This window comes from Hermetia illucens, chromosome 3 (assembly GCF_905115235.1).
Source record: "Hermetia illucens chromosome 3, iHerIll2.2.curated.20191125, whole genome shotgun sequence".
Lineage (NCBI taxonomy): Eukaryota > Metazoa > Arthropoda > Insecta > Diptera > Stratiomyidae > Hermetia > Hermetia illucens.
In genome coordinates, this window is record NC_051851.1 from 98107222 (window position 1) to 98125667 (window position 18446).

At 40.3% G+C, this 18446-nt stretch overlaps 1 protein-coding gene across 1 annotated transcript in view; it reads left to right on the plus strand.

Annotated features, from left to right (window-relative positions):
* Positions 1-16847, plus strand: part of LOC119652831 (3-hydroxy-3-methylglutaryl-coenzyme A reductase) — a 43867-nt gene extending 27020 nt beyond the window's left edge. The window contains exons 2-7 of the mRNA XM_038057160.1: positions 5525-5922; positions 6023-6110; positions 6164-6739; positions 6800-8037; positions 15583-15943; positions 16007-16847. Of these exons, the coding sequence (XP_037913088.1) occupies positions 5607-5922; positions 6023-6110; positions 6164-6739; positions 6800-8037; positions 15583-15943; positions 16007-16061 (2634 nt within the window). The 5' untranslated portion in view covers positions 5525-5606 and the 3' untranslated portion in view covers positions 16062-16847. The remainder of the gene's footprint in view (positions 1-5524; positions 5923-6022; positions 6111-6163; positions 6740-6799; positions 8038-15582; positions 15944-16006) is intronic.
* Positions 16848-18446: the final 1599 nt, after the last annotated feature.

An 18446-nucleotide genomic window follows, 5' to 3' on the forward strand; every position in this document is an offset into this window, starting at 1 on the left:
ATTTAGACGCCGTTCAAATTCCCCCAGCAACTTTGATTTCATTATTGCCACAGCAGGTATTTTTGCTTGCAATATGCCGACGTATTTGTAGACGTCGTCCAAATCCATACCCTCAATTTGGATGTTATTGTGGCTGTATCCTTATGTCCGGATAGCTGAGTAGTTAGAGCACAAGGCTGTCGTACGGAAGGTTGCGGTTCAAATCTCACTGGTGGCAGTAGAATTTGTATCGTGATTTGACCAGTCGACTCAGCTGTGAATGAGTACCTGAATCCAATCAGGGTAATAATCTCGGGCGAGCGCAATGCTGACAACTTTGCCTCCTACAGTGTACTGTAGTGACCGTTACGGTCTTGAACGAAGCGCTCTAACACGATTCAAGGCCCTGATCCAATATGCATTGTTGCACCAACGACATTTCTCCAACCACAACTGCATGCCGATATATCTACTGAACTGGATGGTGATGTCCAGCAAGGAGCGAAGTTGATTTTCGTCTTTGGTATACAATTTGATGTCGTCAATATACATTAAATAACTTAAAGTATTTGCAGTTCGCATAGTAGTGAGTTAATCAGCATACTCCACAGAAGTGGCGATAGCACACCTACTTGAGGGCAGCCTTTCGTCAGTTCCGTTGTTAGGTAGCGATCAACACCCACTTCAGCCTCTTCGAAAAAAACAAGAAGTGGGTATTTCCATTGGGCCAATGCACAACGGTCTTCCAGACTGAAGTGTATGCAATCCTAAGGGCAGCAACGTGGATGATTGACGAGCGGTTGAAGGGCATTGTGGGGTAGAGGGAAATAAAATCTCGGATGCCTTAGCAAAAGAGGCTTCATCTATTTCCATGCCCGGACCGGAACCAGCAATTGAGGTGTCAGTAGCATTGGCTTATGCCGCTAGACACACCAAACTTTTCCTGTCAGCACCAAACAAACATACCGCATGCTGCAAAGCTTATCCTATCGAAAAGCAGGAAGCCTTGCAGAGGTATTGTTGGAATTCTCACTGGCCATAATTCACTAGCTAGGCATATGCTCAAAATAGGAATTATCCAAGATGATACGTGTCCATCCTGTAATGAGGAAGCGGAATCCACGGAACATTTTCTATGTGAGTGCTCCACCTATGGACGCATCAGTCATCAGATTTTTGGTGCTGATGTGCTCCAACTGAAGCGGGTAGCATTACATATACTAACGGAAATCCTGCGATACATAAACGAATCCGGGATATTCCGTTTGATGGGGGAATCGAGTACAATGGACCACTAAGTTCTGAGTGCTCAGAGGCTTTGCTCTCCCCCACCTCATGTTACGGACGGGTTGTGTGGGGGGGGGCTGTGTTGTGAATAGCCTCTCTCACCTGATTTTCAGAGGGGATTGTAGGTGGTGTTGTAATTCGATTTCGGAGCACTATGCCAACGAGATAGTGATCCTAGTCGTTATTTGCGTGAACTTTGATGAGGCTTATATTTCTAAATTTGCCTTGAAAGCGCAGAGCTTATATTATCAAAGCCGATAACAGCATACTTCATTTTTTTTAGCTGACTAAGAAACCTACTCCGAGCACATGGTTTACTAGATTGCCGCCATAGTATTAGGTGACTCTTCTCCAGGAAGCCGGTCCCTGTCCAGCGCATATCTTGCAACGCTGTTTCATCAGCCTTATATTGAGATAGGGTATCGGCTAGCTGGTGACCAGCATTCGATCAGGGAGCGCACCCATGAGAAAATGTGCAAACCTTTATTCCGTTGTCGTTGCCGTTCGTTGTTTCAAAATCCACCGTCCGAGGCTCCTTCTGTGGTTTCGTAATATCGGTTGTCTGTGTATGGTTGTCAGCCCTACTCAACCTTCACCCTGGAGGACCAGTTGGTGCAATTTGTCCCGTTTTTAGGCGCGGGAGACTCGCCTTCATCCTTCTCCGTCTGTAGTTTTTCATTAAGAAAGAGAGGAAGTCGAGATCAAGTTTGGTAGTAGAGCTGTTGGTATTGGTTCAGCAGGCGTTTCCCAGGTTTTATCCTCTATCGTGGGTACGAATCCACGTTTCGCCCTGGGATCTATACTACCCTTTGACCGCCCCTGTTCCTTGGGAATGAGGAAAGTTATCCCCTTGATAAAAAATTTTGGAACTAATTTCGGATCAACAATCATCTGATTAAAATGATTTGCCAATACCCTGTGAGTGCTCTTGAACCGCTTCAGCCAGAAGTTGTGAATCTTATCAACTCCTGGCGTCTTCCAATTACCTGCCTTTTCAAGGGCTGTTTCTACGTCGACTTGAGTTTCTGCTTCCGCATCTCGAGGATTTTTTGGATTGGCACATCATTGGAGAGATGGTAGTTCCCAATGATGTTCGCAACGCATCTGTGCACTCTTGCTGATGGATTTCCAAGAAATGCTAGCGTGACAAGGCCAATCTCCTTTCTCAACTTTTCGACTCTTTTGTTGAGCCGAAATACCTAGAACGATAACGGTTTTCGCTATTAGAAGCGGTGTTGATACAACCGCCACAATTCGAATTTTAGCTTTCGGATCGTGGTAGAACAATTGAACCCAGAGCACGAGTTCTTCTGGCACTAACTGTTGTCGTAGAGCATACCAGATAACAAATCCGGCTTGATGAACGGTTATTTCAACGATTTCGTGAATACGGTTGTCAAGGATGCGTTCAAAAATCCTCATGGTATGGAAAAGTAACCGGATCGGACGGTAATTTGGACATTGTGCTGGACTACCTTTCTTTTCCTATGTTGAAACTGTGGGAGTCAGATGGTGTTCTACTTTCCTGAATAACTCGATTAAAGAATTCACTTATTCAGAGTGTTGGGTACCAGTTCTTCGCTCAGATGCGATGTCGTCAGGTCCTGGGGCTCTCCCCGAATTCATTCGTTTTATTGCCTCCTCGACTTCAGTTGCGCTAACAGTTACGTTGCGGTGTTTTCCGTGGGTACCTGCCTCGACTTAATCCCACGGTCTTCTTAAGACACGGATTGATTTTGTGACTTCAACCAGAGTCCCGCCGCAGCAAGCTACGATGGTACCAGTCTATACCGAGTGCATGGCTCAGCATTCATACTGCAAGACCTACCTAAATCTCTACCCAACTAAGGAGTACGGCACCCGTGTTAAAACGCAACACCACGCGGAGACTGGAAGATCTCTGTTCGCTTGAACGCAATCACAACCCCCACGAAGCTCCCACTAGGGAGACAACTGCAAACAACCGAACTGAAAGCATATACAATAGGAGTTCACCTGCAGTATAAGAGTCCAGGGGCTATCCCAGTTCTCACGGTACCAGTATACCCCTGGTAAGGTTTCGTGGCTATTACCAATTCAGATGAGTCCCCGTGCAGACTCGGGTCTGATCGCCTTAATTAGGCCTTTGGAGCATTCGCTTACTGCAACACGGCCGGCAAGCCAATGCGATACAGCTTCTCCCGGTGCCACCACTATGGAGGTTCTCCTTGGCTACTTGGTTTTGGTTCGGTCGACAGTGTTGCCGCCTCCTCTTCATCTCTGCCACTTCTGAGTACCAGTTGCGTTAACAGGTGGAACTGCTCCAAATGTCGGCAATGATTGTGAAAGTGGAGGATGAGCAAATTTTTCAGTTGAAATCTGCTCGAAGTACTCTCGCCATCAATCCGTCGCGATTCGACGGTTGGGTAAGCAAAGTACCGTTCTTGTCATTAACGCAACAGAAGTGTTCGATATCCTGTGTGTGTCCGTTTCGACTTTTGACAAGTCGGTACAGATCTCTCTTGTCATCGTAAAGATTTTTGTAATGGTCCGTTCGCACCACGGAAGATGGCCATGGCAAACCCTTTCCGTGCATTCGTTCTAATGATTTAAGATTCCAAGTTGCAAAATAATAGTCCGGATTGAGTCCGACCCAAAGCTTCTGCCCAGGTTCCATGACAATTTTTTGTTTAAAGTTGTACTATCTACTCTCCTTAAAACTTATTCGTTGCTAACCTCGGCGATGGAACTGTACGCTCCTCAGAGTCTTTGCCTGATAAACTTTCCGAAGAATGTCTTAATCCTCGAAAATAAATACAATCCTGTACTCGTGATTTTATTCTGTTCTAACCATATTAGTAAGTAAATGAACGGGTTTGTTGAAGATACGCTACTTGCAGGATCGAAATTACTTGTTATAACTCAAAATCCAACGTATTGTTTCAATTGCTTCTGCTTATCAAGTTTGTGAAAGGTAATTTTCTACAAGAATTCATGAATCCCTACTACAGTGGGCTTCACCTATAATACATCTGTGACCGAATTCCACGTTGTCTGTGTCTCAATTGAATTCGTACCACCAAAATATATGTCATATTCACCTTTGATTTGATTGGCATTGCAATTATTTGAGTCTCTTTGTTTCATATATTATTTTCCGTGCCCTAGTTTTCAAGTTTTTATTGAACTCAATTCACTGCTGATGGACGAGCATCACGCACTATTCACTGATAAATGATTGAAGCTTTTGTTGCAATTTTTTTTAAAAGTGCACGCAATACGAAATTTCACACCTGCGGCGAATGACACCATTTCTACTTTAGCTTAGTTTGAGTGGTTGAAAAGAGGGAAAGCGCTCCTAAAGGGGCAAGGTTTTACACAGAAATCTCAAAAAATACAGCTCAATTATAATCCGAAACTGCTTAAATTAGATATCTATAAAAAAGTACAAACTGTAGCAATCCCTAATGAATTAATATACCAATTGGTTGCATTTCTGGTTATTTGCCCACGTAGTTTCTCGAAAATTTCTTACGGAAGAGAATTGCAAATGTCCTCGCCATTATTTTTCGTTTCATATTTGCGCTTAAGCGATTTTTCACCGGGTACAAGTTTTTAAACCAGTTCCTTGAGCAGAAGAGTTAAACTAATGTAACTTATTGATTTTGACCAATGCAAGTTCAAAAATTTGCTTGTTTACGGGACACATTTCGCACTTGACTTTGGATCGATTTGAAGAGCGTCAATTCAAAAATTGCACAGGAAATGAATTATCTTGTTGTTATTTAACCTTGGGTCAAATTAGAAGCATACATAGATGCCAGCGAGAAATGTCCATTGTGTTCTGTATGCAACAATATATCATCATTATTTTATCACTTGCCACGAATTTCTCGCCCAATAGTCGATTGCTTTCAATTGGACATTTTCTATGCTAACCTTGCCACTGCAAATCACTATTGGAAGTTCAATGGCCCTGAATATTTGCTTATTACCTTCAATTACATGAAAGTGTACTAAAAAGGCATTCATCAGCGTCTGAGAGCATTAACTCCATATTGTATTGTAATTCATAATAATTGAAGGACTCATAGCATTAAGAGTTAATCTTCTGTAACGTTACATTGATATTGAAAACGAATAAGTGATATTGCAACTCTGGCTTCACGTCCCAATAAAATTGCAATTTAATATACTCTGCTGGCCTGTACGCTTGCATTTTTGACGTTCTTATATGTGAAAAGTACCTCTTGCAATACAGGAAATGTTTTATTTGCAGGCGATTGAACGAGCCTTACCCAATGAAAAATAACGCCAACCAGTTCATCTCATAGGACTATTACTGAATAAAGTTTAACATAATGATACGCCGATTATTTCGTGTGCACGGCGAATTTTGCGCCTCGCATCCATGGGAAGTAATTGTTGCTCTCTTGACAATCACCGCATGCATGTTAACCATTGACAAGAGCACAGAAGGAAATTCATCATCATCAGCAACATATTCGTCTTCTCGTCAAAGACCTTGTCATGGATGGAAAGATTCATGTGATGGCTTGGAAGCGGAATACAATGCAGCTGATGTGATACTTATGACTATTGTTCGGTGTTCAGCGGTGCTCTATTGTTACTATCAGTTTGGTAGTTTACATAAGCTCGGTTCAAAATATATTCTAGGTGAGTAACAGACCTTGAATACTGTATTTATATAGCGCCAACAGCAAATATAGTTCTTGTAAAGAAATTCATGCTACTGAACACATTCGTCTCGTTGCAGGTATTGCCGGACTGTTTACCGTGTTTTCAAGTTTTATATTCACAACAACTATAATAAAGTTTTTAGGCAGTGATGTGTCTGATTTAAAGTAATAATTTTATTTTTGAATTGTAAAAACATGTATAACACTTTGTCTTTCAGAGATGCCTTATTTTTCCTGTTGCTGTTGATAGATCTTTCAAATTCGGGAATCCTTGCACAGCTAGCCCTAAGTGGTTCGAATCAAGCGGAAGTTACAAGGAATATTGCTCGTGGAATGGAGTTACTGGGACCAGCCATTTCCCTGGACACAATTGTAGAAACTTTGGTCATTGGCGTGGGAACCCTTTCAGGTGTTCCTCGCCTGGAAGTTCTTTGTACATTCGCCGTTATGTCAGTACTAGTCAACTACATAGTTTTCATGACTTTCTATCCCGCCTGTCTCTCTTTGATACTCGATCTCTCTCGAAATGGAATGGATATGTCCCTGGTCAAAACAAAAGCGAAAGACTCGCTTCTCATGAAATCTCTAAACGATGACGAACCGAAAACAAATCCAGTGGTGCAGAGGGTTAAAGTTATCATGTCCACAGGTTTGATGATAGTGCACGTATACAGCAGAATCTTTATATCTGGTAAAGAATACGACAACGCTTCCACCTCGATCACAACAATCATGCAAGAAAATACCACCAGCGTGAATGCAGAGTCAAGCGAGCTCTCTAAATATCTTATAAAGTAAACTTTATGACATATTTGATTGCGCTAAGATATTTAACCAAATTATTCCATTTTCAGATGGCTCACGATGAGTGCAGATCAAGTCGTTATTCTGATCCTTTTGGTGGCACTCGTTGTGAAATTTATCTTCTTCGAAAATCATAATGAGTTGCACGATCAAATACGACTAAGTGTTGAAGAAACTTTGACTAACAAAAAATCATGTGACGCGCCCGAGCTTCCTTGCAAAAAAGAGTTCGAGTTGGCCAAAAGACCTCTGTTCACAATTGAAGAAAGTACAGTAGCAGATCGGGCAACACAAACGGATAGAATAGAACAAAGCGAAATTCCGACAATCACATGCAGCTATGAACCCAAGGAGATTCCGGCTGAACCTAGAGAATTATCCGAATGTCTACGAATACTGAATTCAGACGAAGGAGCCGCCGAATTGAGTGATGAGGAAATAAGTATGATTGTTAAGGCCGGAGGAGGACACTGTCCGTTATACAAAATAGAGTCTGTTATTGGAAATCCAGAACGTGGCGTTCGGATCAGACGGAAGATTATCAGTCGTGAAGCAAACTTGCCATATGAAAAACTAGAACTTCTTCCGTACCAGAATTACGACTACACCAAGGTGATGAACGCCTGTTGCGAGAATGTCCTTGGTTACGTACAAATCCCGGTGGGTTATGCAGGGCCAGTTTTGTTAGATGGTAGTCGATACTTTATCCCAATGGCAACCACGGAAGGTGCATTAGTCGCGAGTACGAATCGAGGGTGTAAAGCACTGTCAGTTCGTGGCGTCACTAGCTACGTGGAGGACATTGGCATGACCCGTGCACCTTGTGTTAAGCTACCAAATGTAAGAAGAGCCGCTGAGGTGAAAAACTGGATTAACACTGAAGAAAATTATCGCAATATTAAAATAGAGTTTGACTCCACAAGCCGTTTTGGTCGATTGAAGGAATTGATGATAGCAATGGATGGTCCTGTATTATATATACGTTTCGTAGCTTTAACGGGCGATGCAATGGGTATGAACATGGTTTCGAAAGGTGCTGAAATGGCATTGAGGTATATTAAACGTGAATTTCCGGATATGAAAATCATATCCTTGAGTGGAAATTATTGTTCGGATAAGAAACCAGCAGCCATCAACTGGATTAAAGGGAGAGGAAAACGTGTTGTGACTGAATGCGTTGTGCCATCCAATACCCTTAGAGATATATTGAAGACAGATGCGAAAACATTGGTCGAGTGCAATAAAACCAAAAATATGTCTGGAAGTGCAATGGCTGGAAGTATAGGAGGTACGTATATATTTTGGTTAAAAGAAATTAATTGTCCTTCTGTTACGTTTAATCATAACCTGCGTCGAAATTGTTCACCAGATTGCCACTAATGAATCGTTCGCTTATTCCTGGGGTGTCGTATCCACTTACCATACTAATAGTGTTCAAATTCAAAAGAAATTCCAGGCAAGTGTCCCCTTTTGCTTTGGAAATTTCAGTTTCTCTTATTGCGGGAACTTTCGAGCATCGAGAGGTGCAGATATGGTAGCATTGAATTGTATCTTTTATAGATATATATATGAATGAAACCAAATACGGGTTCCAAGTCATGGTCAACATGACGTATAGTCGAAATGTACATTAAATCATTTAATGTATATTGACATCAGATTGTATCCTAAAGACGAAAACCAACTTCGTTCCTTGCTGCATCTCCATCCAGTTCAGCAGGGATATCGGCATGTAGTTGGAGTTGGAGAAATGTCACATAAAAACAATTGCTCGGGGAAAACACACCGACAACGAAGGATACAGCCAAAATAACATCCAAATTTGAGGTCTGGATTCGGACGACGTCTACAAATACCTCAGCATATTGCAAACAACAACACCTGCTATGGCAATAATGAAATCTAAGTTGCTGGGCGAATTTGAACGGCGTCTGGATTTTGTCCTGAAAAAAGAACTGTTCGGGGCAATCAACACCGTCGCTATTCCCCATGCAGTAATACGGATTTAGAATCTGTCAATAGACGGGTAAGGATAGTTTTTGCAAACAACAACATGCACAATAGAGCTGCCGAAAAATTGATTTAAAAGCATTGCATTGGGCTCAAACGCTTTCTGAGGAGGCTACTATCTGCTCCAGATTCAGTTATTTTCTTCCGCTGTGATTTTTAAAGAATCTTCATTAAATGTTGAGGAACATAATCCTGTCGTTATCGAATTCCCTTTTAATACCGCCGGTTAGAATATACGGCATACCGCCTCAGTACCACGAAGGTTTCAGTGACGCGCAAGTCGTTTGGGAATTTATATGTGGTGCCAATAACGTTTGAAATATGTTGACGTACTTTTGTAAGTAAATTGCCATGATGAGTCTACATGACTTGCTGGCGTTTTTGACCATTTTCCAATACTTTTGTTAATAATAATGTAATAATGTAATATTCTGAGGCGCAAAGTGTATTTAATGGATCTAAATTATTAATTATGGAGACGAACGATTTGTATCTCAGGCTGTGGTAATCTCTGGCACAGTAATATAGGTGGCTAAATGATTGCGCCGAATACGATTGTCGATTGTGATGCTGTCGTTCACCGAATTCGGCTTCATTGAATTGGAAGTACTCCTCCAAGTGGAGATACTCGTTACATTTATCCAATTTGATAATAAATTCGTGCCAAGCCCAAATGCTGCCTCTTGGGTAATATGTTGTCTTAGTAAAATAGTTTTATTCTGATGTCAGACAACATCGGTTTCGCCAAATAATATAAATGTGCTCTTTGATGTAGGGCCACCAAAATATCGATGGTTTTGTTAGACGACTTTTAGGGTCGAGTTATGTTGAAAGTTTTCTGTATTACCTTGATCAAAAACTCTTCGGAATTTATTTAGAAAATTTAAAAGACGACATCAATCATCAAATTCGATATTGTCCCTCTCTAAGTAATCCCCAACTACTACAATGCATTTGGCTAGCGCTTGATTGAATCCTCAGAGTTCTTTTCGAGTTTTCTATTACTACCACTCGACTGCTACCACATATTCCTTTAATTGCTTTATTTGATTCGACTGAACAGAAACGAGAATCGCAACGAACTAAATGCCTTGTCCGATCTGTAGATTATTTGACACGATTCGCAGTTCAGGCAAAATATTATAACGGGTATTATGGAAGAAGATCCGATCCGATCAGTCATCCCATCAAAGGTTTAGTCTTGGATGTTTGTGTTCCTATTCGTGCTAACACACTGCAGTAGGCTTATCGCTTGCACAACGTTAAGTATGATTATAATGAAAAATGAACAAAGTTTCATTGAAACCTGAGTCATGTGGATTTCAATACTCCACAAAGGAGTGAAGAGGAGAAATACAAGTGTAACTAATCATTAACAGTATATATAAACAGTAAGCATCATCGCATCGAAAATTATTTATTAACGCGGAAGGAAATAAAAGCATTGGACGATACTGTAGTACATGCTGTTCGAGTGACAATGGATTTAATAGGGAAATGGATGGCCTTATCTTATTTAAAAAATGTGAATTGAAGTGACTGTCACTGCACCTAGCTTAACACCTTCATACTCTTTCGATAAACTAACGGCATTCAATGCTTTAGAAGTTCGTAATGGATGTGGCATATAAAGTGCCGAGTAATGAACATATTGAGGTATACAGTCTTAGCCAAAACCACTAGCCCTTCTATATATTCTCTTTTTCTTGTTCAGCATATCTAATGAAATTCTTCTACTCTTTGAAGTATGCTGTGCATCAGTGCTCCACAGCTGCGTTCCATTATTGGGGTAAAATGTTTTTAAGCACTGTTTTAGACGTAATACTACATTTTCTTACTTTGTGCTGTAGAATACTGTAGGGTCCAGATCTGGGGAGTGGGCCAGCCAGTCTAATAAGGCTATGTCATTATTTGCACTGTAGGTAAGGGTTTCAAAATGGACTCAAATCTTTCATGCTTGTCATATAAGACAGCTAAAAGACACGAAAATTGGTGAGCTAGCAACCTGCAAATTTCGAAACTTTACTACTAGCGAAATGTCAACAACCCCTGGGATAGGGACTGACTTCACGTCAAATACCTTTGACTATCGGACTATAACGGGCTTTGATACGGTAGCGAGGGTCCCCAGAATGTTCAATTTTCCAACTCACGCGAGAATTTCAATGATATAACCTCGGAATTTTGGCCAAGCAAAATAAGATGTGGGAGATTCCTCTCTCTCTTCAGGCAGTGTTGTACTCTGGAAAGGCAATTGGTAGCAGACGCGGTTCGGCTATCGGATTGTTACTGACGGCTATCGTAAAGCGCGTTCTCTTGACTTGTTAGCTGGTTTCTGATAGGAATTTGACTGCAAGATTTCGACTCATTTTAAGCAGTATCGCAATTTTATAGTGCTATTTGCCAACGAGAATTGACTAGCTTGCAATCAGCAGCAGATTGAGAAGTTGTCTTTTGGATGTGCATAAGAAAAGATGCGCTGACATCGATCTGAAATTGCTTACCTTCGTTTGCGTGTTACGTCCGCCAGTCGCAGTTTTCGCTCGACAGTGGGGGAGCTATCTTGCTGATCGGACGGCAGGTACCCTGACTAACTTGGGCCACCATCAAAAATGCTCTCTTCTCGCTTGCTACGCAGATCGTTGGCCACCTCCCGAAGAGAAGTCACAGGATATGTTTGAAAGCGGAAAGTCCACCGTGACAAAAGGGAATTTGTTATTGCGCTGGTCAAGGAAGCGGAAGATTCCGCGGAATTTCAATGATTTTAGAAGTGCGTACCACATAATGAAAGAACCTGCATGTGGTCGCAAATTTTTCGATGGTTCTGTGAAGACGTTAACAGTCGAGTCCTCATCCACGATGGCGAGCAGCTGAAAAGGGGGAAGAAACATTTCACCACGCTTCTCAACCGTATTACATCATCATGGCTATCAATGTACCCAAACGGAGTAAAGTCGCTGCAGACCTGCTACTTCCGCTTAAATAGGAAATCCTGGGATTTCAAGATCTTTCTCAGAGAATAGAAGAACGGGATGATCGTTGAGATTCCAAAGATGAGCACCCGCTTTGAGTGTGAAAATAGGATTGGTATTTGCGTAATCTCGGCCCTTGCCGCCGCAAAGATAATAGCTAAAATAATCCTCCTTCTCATCAAAGAACATATCAGGAGTTGATCGACAGAGACAGGTTCGTTTCCGCTCCGAATCCTCCTGCATGGACCACATCTACATTTTGGATGATTTCGAGAAGGCTTTCGACAGCGTGAATAAGGAGTATATTTGGCATGTTCTAACCAGGACCGGTGTTCGTGGAGGAGTTCAGAGAACTGTGATATCTATCTTCAAAATCTCGACTATGCTGATTACATCTGTTTGCTCTCTCTCTCTCCGAGTTATGGACATTGGCCAATTGGTTCTGGATTTGGAAAGGGAACAAAGTATATTTGGATTGAAAATAAAAATCAACAAAACCAAGGTTCTCAGTCTGACGGGTCATCGCACTCTCCCTATCTGAAAAACGAAGCTGATAGTGTGCTGTGCTAATGTTCTTTCTATATTGCCATATGAGAGTAGCACACGAAAAGTGATCCCCACTGTTATTGAAATGCTTCAAGTCTTGGTGAACACTTGTTTGCGATATATCATCGGAGTACGCTGGCCTGATATTAATTTGAACAAGAAACTTGGTCGGCGCACAGGCCTGTTACCCGTGGGCGATGTGATCAGAAGGCGGAAGTGGCAATGGTGAGGTCACACATTAAGAAGGGGCAAATAATTAAAAGCTCTGCACTATTTGTAATGGGTTATCCATTCGACTGTCACCACCACCTCGTGGAGGGCTATCTTAGTGGATCTTCAATTCATATGCACATGCTGAGATTTACATTATGGAGAATCTGAGATGCATTCTAAAATGTTCAATAAAAAGAAGATGAGGCTTGTGGTTCGGAAATCCTGGCTTTCAAATCCCTCCAAAATGACAAATATGTTAATTAAAATTTTATAATTCAACTCAGATGTTCGTGTGTCCGAATAGCTGAGTGTTTAGAGCACAAGGCCGTCGTGCGGAAGGTCGCAGTTGAAATTTCCCTAGTGGCAGTGGAATTTGTATTGTGATTTGACGTCGGATACCAATCGCCTCAGCTGTGAATGAGTTCCTGAGTCAAATCAAATATTTAAATTTCGGATTTGTAGTATTTTTTTTAACTAGTACGACACATAAAAAGATAGAAGCTGAAATGACACATTGCTCTCAGAAGGAGCAGAAAGTAAATAACTTGTTTTACGCGAAAAACCAGGCAAAGAGACGAAGTCAAAGGAGCTAATCGTAAGGCGTTGTGACGTACGAATAATCGCCGAATCGCAAAGTGAAAGTGGCTATTGAGTCTGAAGTACACTGTATAAACTTCAAGAACGAGCCCATTGCAACTGCGGAAGAGCGACCAAAAAACATGGCAATATCCAAGACGGTCTCTAAGAAGAGAATTGGAAAATGTTAAGGACGGTTGGATTAAGGTGAAGTCTCCGAGAAAATGCAGGATAAAACCAGACTGCTGGAAACACGATTGACGATGTCGATGAATTGCAGAGTGCAATGGAGCTTGTCGTCGAAGGTTACATCCAGGTCTTGAAATGACATACGATGGATTTTGTCCGTTAAGAGAATAAAAAAGTCGGGAAACCAAAAGCTAGACGCTTCGGGTATAAAAGGTTTTGTGTATTTCTTATATAAAAATATTTGATGGACATTTATCCCATTTGTACCTAGCTTGTAATGTAATATTCACGTTCAAAATTTTAGATTGCAGTAAATTTACACGGAAACAATCTGACCTGTGACCTATTATAACAGTAACAGTGCAATTTCTACCAAACTTGGTAAGATAGTGCCTTATATTACGGAACGGTACTGCTTAGTGATTCTAGGGGAGTTTGCAGTTAATTTCTAAACAATATAGTAGTATACTATTATTAACCTTATTTGAGCAGATACCGGAATGGAGGGTATTTCGGAACGTAGACAACATACGTGGGCATCCTCTTGATTTTTTTCAAATTTGTGGGTTGGGTAGTTTCTGAAAATGAATCTGCGAAAGAAATGATTACTTTTCGGCACTCGTTCTCTCTGCTTTCACAACTAATATGAAAAATAATATAATAATAAATATCAGTTTCAGAAAGTGCTATTTGAGCTTTTAATTTGATACTCCGCATGAATGTATTCGGTGAAAAAAATGTTGCATGCATGATGACCCCCTTAAACTACACGTAGAACAATGTTGCTCACTGCATGCGTGGGGATTCGCAGTTCCTACCTTCCCACCAACATCAGTAGGAGTAACCGTTTCTGACACAAATATGTTTGACAGACAAACGTAAACCGATTGTAATAAAAAGGAGTGACATTTGCTGACACTTAGTACCGGCTTATTCGCAGGGTTCCAGCGCGCTAAAGTGTATAAATTGGACTACAAAAAACACAGTCCAAAAAGATGCTTGCATAACCAAGGGTTATAATTTTCTTTCGATAATATAGGGTGCGATGTTGATTTCGAAACCATATCGTGCAATGTAAACATAATTCGCGCATTACATTCAATATTCAAATCGACTTGTGCATATACTAATATGAACATCACCATCGCAGGGTAGTCCGCAGCGAAAAACTCGAAACATTTTGCTTCTCCATTGCGCTTATAAACCCCAAATATTCGTGAACCACCTCTTCACGATAAACCTGTAACAGTTTGTTGAGAAATATATATTGAGCCGTTTTTGGGCTATGGTTGACGCCCTTTTGCGTTCCAAAATTGAAAAGAACGACTTCGTAGGCAATAAAGTGGCGTTATAACCTACACAGTTCACCTATATTGCAGGAAATGTCCTCAGATCATTTAGTGTCGAAAACCGTAATTACGACTGGCCACCCCGATCGCCTAACCTGACGGGGCCGGTTATATTTGGAAGGAAAAAGATATACGGACCAGTCAAAGACTCCCTAGGTCTTGAAGAACAACATTCGACGAGAAATCGCAGCAGTATCGAGACAATCATTTGCGAGATATCATATTTCGCACATGATATAATCAAATCTTATTGACGAATACTAAATAATAAAACTGGCGATAATTTAAATTTGTAGTGTAGTTTTTGAATTTATTAAAAACTGAGTTGGGCACATACAAACAAGTCGGGATACTGGAAGCTGGGCGCTTCGGATTCAAAAGTTTTGCGTTCATCGTATGTGAGTAACACTATGCACGGTTTTCAATTCGTACATAGCTAAAAATGCAAAATATTCCTGCATTAACTGCTAACCATATAATAACCATAACCATATTCTGTATATTCGCACGTATGGGGAGGCCTCCTTAAACCCAACCTAAAGAGGTGCCACTGCTATATGTAAAGGGATTCATGGTTTACACCTTTTTATCAAATTTCATGACAATAGGCTCAGTCGTTTCCGAGTAGATCGATTGTGACAGGCAAACAGACATTGAATCAATTTCAATAAGGTTTTGTTTTACACAAAACCTTAAAAGGAAGAATTTCCACAAAGACCAATTATATTTGATACTCTTGTACTAAACTTTCGCCACCGATTATATTAAGTAAAATCTTGAGATCTCACGTACTCGGCGCATAAAGTCGCATTTTTTCACCCAATACCGCAGTACCGCAGACTAGTTTGCGTAACAGAAGTAATTCATTCATCCTCCTTCGATATTGCCCCTTCGTATATTTTAGTTTCGCTAAAGTACGTTTTTCCCCGAGCGCGATGTATATAAACTATTAATTGCTATTTATTTTGCTGACTTTAGGTAATAACGCGCACGCAGCGAACATGGTGACCGCAATATTTATCGCAACAGGTCAAGATCCCGCGCAGAATGTGACTTCAAGCAATTGCTCCACGGCAATGGAGTGTCGCGGTGATGATTTATATATAACCTGCACCATGCCATCACTAGAAGTAGGAACAGTGGGTGGTGGAACTGGCTTACCCGGACAGAGCGCATGCTTAGAGATGTTAGGTGTGCGGGGAGCGCATCGGACCAATCCCGGTGAGAATGCAAAGAAACTATCGTCGATAATCTGCACTGCAGTCATGGCTGGTGAAATAAGTCTTATGGCCGCCTTAGTCAATAGTGATTTAGTTAAGAGTCACATGCGTCATAACAGGTAAATACAATAAAAGAAATAATTTGGGAGCGAAATTACCAACTTTGTTCTCACTTGTTTCAGATCATCGGCAGCTGTGAATTCATCTCCTTCATATTCTTCGTTCCCCTCATCTTGAGAAACATTTTACGCATCATCATTTTAGAATTATTATCATAATTGGTTATTGGTTCTGATGTTTTCGAAGCAAAAGCATTGAGTTAATCCTGATCTAAAACTAGCAAGTTCATTATTATACAAATATTTATATATTCCATATTCTACTCGCAAAACAATAAATTTAACATTCGATAAATATCATGAAAGCATTTGTACTTTGAAAATGTTATTCTCATGTTTTGGCTTCTGGCCATTTACGACCAGGTTAGTGAATAAATCGAACTCTCTAGAAATTCTACATAAAGCTGTCTCGCTGCATCAATGTCAATCACCTCGATTGGGGCTTTTATCATCTCTGTAATGAGGCTCGTGTTTCTCTGCAATCACCAAGAATGAGTGCAATAGATTCAAATACAAATGAAACGATCTCCGCAACAACATCGATAGATGACGTTAGAAGGTCGCATCTCAATATTCAAAAAGTATTTCATTTACAAACTAAGCAGATAACACCAGTGACGAAAATAGTTCTAAAGTTTCCTTTAATGTAATAACAAAACTAACTTGTTAACAATAGGTTTAGGAAAGCGAGAGAAGTATTGTTAGTTAATTTTTGTTGTTGGTACGATGACAGATTATTTTTTTTCTATTGTCGACGATGAAAGGGTTTCTGAGAAGCCCTTTAATAAGTTTTTATTGTATTTTGTCTAGTGTTAACAAATTGAATAGGAGCTGACAAGAGTTAGAGACTTAGAAATTTAGTTTCACAAAGGTGGAGAATCAATAAATTATAATGTTGAATAAATACTGGGACTTTGATTTTTATGGTTACTATCTCTTGAAGTGTCTCAGTGTCTAGCATTTCCGTGAAAATTACTGGTAAATGTGTTCTGCCTAAAGCCCCACTTTAACAGTGAAATTCCCAGTCGACAGATCGACGTTGAAACTAATACACCTGCAGGTAGTGTCAATCTACGTATAATGCATGAGCCTCGATGATTTATTTGGTCTTCAAAGGATTAATATTATTTGCAGTATGACAAGTAGTCTAAATCTTTTATCCAACAGAAAGATTCTATGCTTTTTTTGCACACTTAAACTGCGATGAGTCCCACATACCCGATTAAGGCTTTGCCTTTAACTTTCCTTACAAGCATTCAAAAGAGCCAAAAATTCATATGGCACCGAAGTAAGTAAAATGCTTTAAAGAGTCAAAAAGTTTCGGCGACCTTCCAGATCATGGTTTGACAAGGAAAGTGAGCAACAACGATGAAACACAGCGGCTTGTGTTTGCGTGAATCGGAATTAAAGCAGAATAGACTAGAGATAGGTCTACGCATGTTACTTTTCGGGACGATTTATGAGCAAATGATTGGAAATCAATTGAAGATACTACTCTTATTCGGAAAAGACGCTTGCAGACTGGCGATGGGAAATATGACTCTTTTCGGTGAGTGGACTCATTTCGAGTCAGCATTATTTTAATTTCACATATTGCACTATGAGAAAAACTTCATATTGAAAACTTAGAAAGCAGCTACGGACAACAAAACACATGTAACTAAATTTCAAAATGAATAATTTCCATTGCGTTATTAGAGAAAGTTCCTCCGGGAAAAATAGTTCCTATATTACCTTCCGATGTATGTCCTAAAATTTTCCCATCACCAGATCCCAGAGATGTGACAGTGTGAACCCCACAATATTTTGCTGTTAAATGTCTGGACAAGTTAAAAAAAAAGTAAAAATTTCAAAACACAAACCACATCTGGCCTTGCATGGGGAATTTGCTTAAATAGTTCCACGTAAGACTTGTTTTTCTTAATCCGACCTTATCCGTTTTCCTGCTGAAAATGTGTTTGCTGAAATGTTAGATCGCAGCCTCGAATAAACAAAATAACGTCTTGTTTGAACTTTAACAATTCTGTGGTAAGGTAATAAACGAATTTAATATTTTTGTAAATGGCAGCGAAAATTTATTGATGTTATGATTTATGTTTTCAAAGATGCAGTTTGTTACTCAACTAAGTTGAACATACTTTTTATATGTACTTCTTCTGTTATTACTCGTATAAAAATCAAATATAGCTTACGGAATTAAGACTCAACACCGTCTCCGTCGCTAGTAGCGATTTTTGTATTCGACATATATCGATATACCACAGTATTCACGCGACACTAAAGAAGGGAACAAGTTGTTACGAAAATATCGACATCTGTCGAATAAAAAATCACTACTAGCGACGGAGACAATGTTGCGTTTTAATCCCGTAAACCTTTCCCTGGAAATACCGCAAACACACATTGATTACAGATATTAGTTAACTATATCTGTTATTAGTTAACTATATCTGTAATCAATGTGTGTTTGCGGTATTTCCAGGGAAAGGTTTACGTTAACTAT